This window comes from Dromaius novaehollandiae, chromosome 3, assembly GCF_036370855.1.
Source record: "Dromaius novaehollandiae isolate bDroNov1 chromosome 3, bDroNov1.hap1, whole genome shotgun sequence".
NCBI classification, from domain to species: Eukaryota; Metazoa; Chordata; class Aves; order Casuariiformes; family Dromaiidae; genus Dromaius; species Dromaius novaehollandiae.
This window is the reverse complement of record NC_088100.1, coordinates 35,929,095-35,934,916: the sequence shown is the minus strand read 5'-3', so window position 1 is coordinate 35,934,916 and position 5,822 is coordinate 35,929,095. Positions and strand designations below refer to the sequence as shown.

The 5,822-nt window shown below is 62.0% G+C and overlaps 1 protein-coding gene across 1 annotated transcript; it reads left to right on the top strand.

Annotated features, from left to right (window-relative positions):
* Positions 1 to 1,941: 1,941 nt before the first annotated feature.
* Positions 1,942 to 5,013, top strand: LOC135327741 (T-cell activation Rho GTPase-activating protein-like). Its single transcript, XM_064508095.1, has 5 exons — positions 1,942 to 2,153; positions 3,087 to 3,510; positions 3,713 to 3,874; positions 4,370 to 4,479; positions 4,778 to 5,013. Exons 1-5 carry the CDS (start codon positions 1,942 to 1,944, stop codon positions 4,980 to 4,982), a joined length of 1,113 nt encoding a protein of 370 aa, XP_064364165.1. The 3' UTR covers positions 4,983 to 5,013.
* The last annotated feature ends 809 nt before the right edge of the window (positions 5,014 to 5,822 follow it).

The following is a 5,822-nucleotide window of genomic DNA, read 5'->3' as shown; positions in this document are numbered from 1 at the left end:
ACTAAATCTCCATCTGCATAAAAGGGGATCCGTCTTTAGTCTTAATTCCCATTTCCACATATTTATTCTTCCCTTACCTCCCTCTTTCTTTCCATTTTCTCTAATACTTGTGGTTACTAGCTTCATTTCAATGGAAAAACAAGGAAAGAAAAAAGGAAAGAAAAAAGGAAACAAAAAAAGGAAAGAAAAAAGGAAAGAAAGAAAGGAAAGAAAGGAGGAGAGCAAAATGGAAAAGGGAGGAAGGGCAAAAAAGGAAGGAAAAAGGTAAGAAAAACAAGGAGAAAAAACAAGGAAGGAGAGAAAAAGCCTGTGGCAGCACCCTTATCACCTTGTCACAATGGCAAAACCTGCAAGGGAACACTGTGGAGTCCCGTTTGAAAGAGCTACAGCTGCTGCTCCTGGATTAAAAAGGGGAAAGAAAAGAAAGGAATGAAAAAAAGAGAGGAATGAAAAAAAAAAGAAAAAAAGGAGCAAAGGAAAGGAAGGAGAAAAGGAAAGGAGCAGAGAGGAAGAGTACGGAGTAAAACAAGAAAAGGAAAGGAAAACACAAGGGAAGGAAAACCCCAGGAAAGAAAGACGAGGGAGAAAAAGGGGAAAGCAAGCAAGCAAAGAAATGAAGAAAACAAGTGAAGCAAAAAGGAAACAAACGGAGACATAAGAAGGAAAGGAGAAAGGAGAGAAAATAGAAAGAAAGAGGAAAGACAAGTAAGGAAAGAAAAGGGCCAGAAGGTGAGGGAGAGAAAAACAGGACAAAGAAGAAGTGGGCTACCATGGCTTTGGTCCATGGGAATCAGGGCAGCTTGCTTGCTTTACACTCCAGGGTCTGATTCAGAAGCCCTGGCACCTTGGGCGAGTGCAGAGGAAGCATGAAAGTTGGGCATCTGGGGCACCATCGGGACCCTGGTTCTCCAGTGGGCACAGGCCGCCTCCAAAGCTGCAGTGCTGCTGTCCCAGCAACCGCAGGGCACGTTGCAGCCGTGGCAGGAAGGCTGCCCCGCGCGCCCGCAGCCCCCGGCCCCCACCCCTGGAGCAGCGCTGCGCTGTGGCCCAGACAGCGCATCACAGTGTGCGGCGGTGGCAGCCGGGTGGCCACGGCCACCAACGCCCGCCCGTGCCCCAGTGCGGCGCTGTGCCAGCGCGGGGCAGCGGGGAGACGCAGGCTCCCAGCCCAGCAGCACTGCCAGCACAGGGACACCGCTCCCAGCCTCGCTCGGGCCCGGCCGGCGCCCGGCGCTGCTCGGCCTGGGGCACGGCCACACCGCAGCCGCCTGCCCGGCCGCAGCGCCATGGGACAGGCCAACTGCTGCGGTGCCCGGGGCGCCGTCAGCCCCGCTGATGGCTCACAGGCACGGCCCGGGGCCCCCGGCCGCGTGGCTCCTGGCGCCGGCCTCGGGCTCGTGGCCAGGGGAGCCTCCCGGCGCCCAGCACCCCTCGGCGCCTCCGTGTCGCGCAGGAGCCCCCGGCTCCTGCTCAGTGACCGTGCACAGGTGACGCGGCACCAGCGCACGCGGGACAGGCACCTCCTGCTTTTTCCCAACGCCGTCGCTATCGCCAGCTTCAAGTGAGCAGAACCACCGCAGCCGTCCGGCTGCGAGGAGGGACACGCTTGCCCTTGAATGCAGGGCGCTCTAAGAGGAAAGGGGCCGCCTCCTGCTCTTGCCGTCCTCATCCACAGCCCCTGAGCACACTTCTGCTGCCCGAGGCTCAGGCTGGCTGCCCCAGGGCTCTGCCCCTGGGCAATGGCTCTGCCCTGCAGCACTGCTGGGGCTGCCCCCACCGCACAGCCTCCAAGGCGCTCCCTGCTCTTCCTCCCGGCAGGTGCGGCTCCACCTTCCTGCTGAAGCACCGGGTGCCTCTCAGCGAGCTGTGGGTGCTGTGCAGCAAGGATGAGGCAGCGCGCGGGCGGGAAGACCAGGAGGAGGAGGAGGTTTTTGGCCTGAAATGCGCCAACAGCCTCATCCTCGTGTGGCCCAGCGACCTCTGCGTGGTCACTTTCCGGTGAGTCCGGGGGCCTGCGCCTCTGCACAGCAGGAGCAGGAGCAGGAGCAGGAGCAGGAGCAGGAGCAGGAGGAGGAGTGGGCTCGGAGGCTTGTTGCTCCTCTTGGCTGCAGGTCGCAGGAGGTGAAGGAGCTGTGGCTCAGCGCCATGCTCAGGTGAGCCCTGCCGCGCAACTCAGGCCGCCGGCGGTGGGCGTCCAGGCTGCAGGGGGTGGAGCGCTGCCAGGGCAGCTGCCGCCAGCAGTGCAGCAGTGGAGGGGGGGGAGCAGGACACCCCCTGCGCAGGGCAGCTCCGGGCAGAGCTGTCTCCTCCCACTCCCGACCAGCTGCCGCGGGCAAATCGCCCCAGGGGCGCTGCTGAGCGGTGCTGCCCATGAGCGCACGCGCGCGGCGGGAAGGTCTGCTGTGCCAGGGTGGCGTGGGGGCGCGGGCTGGGGCAGGGGAGCGAGCAGCGAGGGCTGGCTGTGACCCAGCTCTGCCTTTGTGCCTGCCCCGTGCCCAGGCAGAGCCCAGGAGCCTGGAGACCCGCGTCACCCGCCTGGCTCCCTCCGGCTCCTGGTGAAGGCCGTTGGCTTCTCCGGCCCCGTAAGTGTCCCTGGGCTTGCCGCACCGCCCCCAGCGCCGGGGGCTTTGGGGAAGAGTCCCTGCGACCGGCCGCTCATGGTGGCTCTTTGCTCTCTTGCCTAGTCGGCGTCGCCGAGTGCCCAGATGGTGGAGGCGTTGATTTCGGCAGAGGTGAGCGGGGGCTCCTGCTGCCCCGGCCCTTGCCGGGTGCTGGTGGCAGGTACCTGAGGTTCAGGAGGGCGGGTGGCCGGGGCCGACGGCCTCGAGACATCGGCCGCTGCCCGCCGTGGCGCTCTGGGAGGAGCTGCCCGGAGCCGGGGGCAGCGCGGGAGGGCAGCCTGTGCCCTGGGGCCACATTTGGGCGCCCTGTGCGGGGCTGCCCAACCTGCTTGGCTTCCACCAGCCCCCCAAAACTGCCAGGGGGCTGTGGCCTGCAGTGCCGGGTCGGCGTGGCCGGCTGCAGCCACTCACTGGCAGCCCTTGCTGCTGCGGGGCGCCTCTGCAACCTGAACCCGTTTCTTGCAGGCTGGCACCACACAAGGCCCTGGCTTGGTGCCCTCAGCTCCTGAGGAGGGACTTTGCCACTCGCCTGGTGAGCTGCAAAGAGCAGCTGAGCAGCCGCCTTCTCACCCAGCGCTCGAGAGCCGCTCAAAAGCAGCAGCCCCTGCTGCCTCCCCGGGCAGCACCTTGGCCATGCCAAAAGCCAACTCGGCCGTTTTGCAGCCAGCTCACCTCCTGCTCTTGGAAGCTGACTTTTGCTTTCCTCTTGCTTGCAGCTCACGGGCCTACGAAAAGGAAGCGCTTGATCCCGTGGCCGTTTGCTCGCAGGCGCACCTCGGTCAACGGGGACCGCCCAGGGCAGCCGGAGCCTGTCCTCAAGAGCCCTCTCTTTGGGCAGCCTCTGGCAAGGCTTTGCGGCAAAGACGAGAGCCTGCTCCAGCCAGTCCAGGTCAGCCAGTCTGGCCATGCGCATACCCAGCTTCTCACGCCAGGCAGCCATGCCCAGCGCTTGGGCTGTGGCTCTCAGGAGACAGGCCCCTGGCGGCTTGGCCTCCACACGCACTGCTCCCTGGCAAGGCCGGAAGGCCGGGTCCCACCACCAACAGGCCTTTCTGCACCCGAACAACTCTTCTCTTTGCTTTTCCCTGCAGGATCTCCTGGCCATATTGTACAGGGAAGGACCTGCCACCGAGGGCATCTTCCGCAAAGCTGCCAGCGAGAAAGCTCGCAGGGAGCTGAAGGAGGCCCTCAACACAGGAGGCACCGTGGAGCTGGAAAGCCAGCCAGTGCACCTCTTGGCTGTCATCCTGAAGGTGAAGTCTTCTGCCTTGCAGCTGTGAGAGGACATTGCGGTCCTGCAGGGGCCCACTCGAGTGCCTAGCTGAGCCCAGGGGCACGCAGAGCTGAAAGCCTTGGGAAAGCAGACGTGTTTTCAGGCTGGGGAAAGCTGGGCACCTGTCTTTTCCATCTGCTTGTCAGTTCCCCTTGTTGTGCCACCAATTTCCTGCCTGCCCATGGGAAACTCACTTCTTTCTGCTCCACCTCCTCCTCCTCCTTGTCCTCAGCAACCTCCTCAAGAAGGAAGGCTGAGATTTTGGGGTGGACTCTAGGCTGACAGGCACTAGGGCCAAGCGTGTGCCAGCACGGCAGGGAGTTGCGCAGCCCACTGCTCGGCCAGTGGCCATGAGCACCTTGGAAAGCAGGTAGCTCAAAGCAAGCTGCCTCCTGGGGAGCCCAAGTGCCGCAGATGTTCGCTCTGGGCTCAGGGCTGATGTGCAAAGCCTCAGGTCCATGTGCTGGCCTTGCAGGACTTCCTGCGCAACATCCCCTCCACGCTCCTGTCGTCAGCCCTGTATGAGAAGCGGATGCTGGCTCTGGAGAAGCCAAGCAAGGAGCAACAGACTGAAGAACAGAAAGAGTGTTGTAGGCAGTGCCAGCGTGCTGGAGTGTCTGGGAGAGGCCGGGGCCTCCTCTGGCAGTGGGGAGGCGCCTGCAAAGACCTGTGCTTTCTGTCAGCTTCCTAGTGCTTAAGCAGCTGCTCAGCTGCTGTTGGGGGTTTCTGGGGAGGACTTGTGTAAAGCAGGGACAGAAAGCAGGGGCCTTGCTCTCTGTGGAGGAGGCACCACTGGTGGGAGTTTACTGGAGACTTGCTTGCAGCAAGAAGCAGCGGCCGCTGCCGCCTGAAGTCATGGCGCGTTCTGTTTGTGTTCCCCTAGGGTGGCCGACCAGCTGCCGCGGGCAAATCGCCTCTTGCTCCAGGCCGTCCTTGCTGTGCTCCACCGCATCAGCCAGAACGCGGAGACCAGCAGGATGGGCTTCCGCAACCTGGCCATCTGCGTTGGGCCCAACATGCTGAGCCCAGGCAACGTCAGCACGCTGCTGCTGCAAGTGCTGAAGGAGGTGAACAACACAGTTTGCTGAACTCGCCAGCTAGCTGCCTGCTCAGGGCACAGCCGAGCCATGCCCACACATCCCATGGCCAATGCAAAAGCTAACTGCAGCAGCAGCAACTGGGAGCATGGGGGGTGCCCCTCAGCTGGGCTCTCTGCAACCTGACAGGCAAATCTCTTCCTGCAGCTGCAGCCCCAGAGCTACAGCTTTTGGGGCAGAAACGGCAGTCGGGAGCAGCAAAGACCATTGATCCCATTTTCAACCATGGGCATCAGGGCAAGGGGCTTTGTGTGTGCAGGTGACGGTGCTGGTGGAACTCCTTACCGACAACTGCACAGCAATGTTTGGAGAGGACATGGCCTTTACTGGCAGCTCCTCTGCCCAGGACTCCTCCGAGCACACCAGCAGGTAGGAGGCTGCCCGGAGGCTTGGCACTGCCCAGGGCTGCTGCTTCCAGGTCTGGAGCCGGCTATGGGCAGGTGTCTTCCCACATGCAGAGAGGTGCAGAGGGGTCCATAGCTCATGGGGGTGCCTTTGTGCTGCAGCACTTGCCACAAGTTGCAAATGACAATGCTCCCTGCACACAAGGCGGCCCAGGGGTTAAACCTCTGTTGAGCTCTCTTCACAGCATTGCTCACTATGGACTAGAGCTGCACTCTCCCTGTGCAGGATATTGCCCCCGGGGGTCCTTGTGTCTCCTGAACTGCTCCTCACCTCCAGAGGGGCGAGGCTTGCAGCTTGCCGTCTGCCAGGGCTGCGTGGTCCCGCGGGGAAAGCCCCTTTTCCCTGCAAAGGGCCACTCAGAAGGTGCTAACAGGCTCTTTCCGCCCACAGGACACCCAGCTGCTGCACTGGAAGATGCTGCTGAGC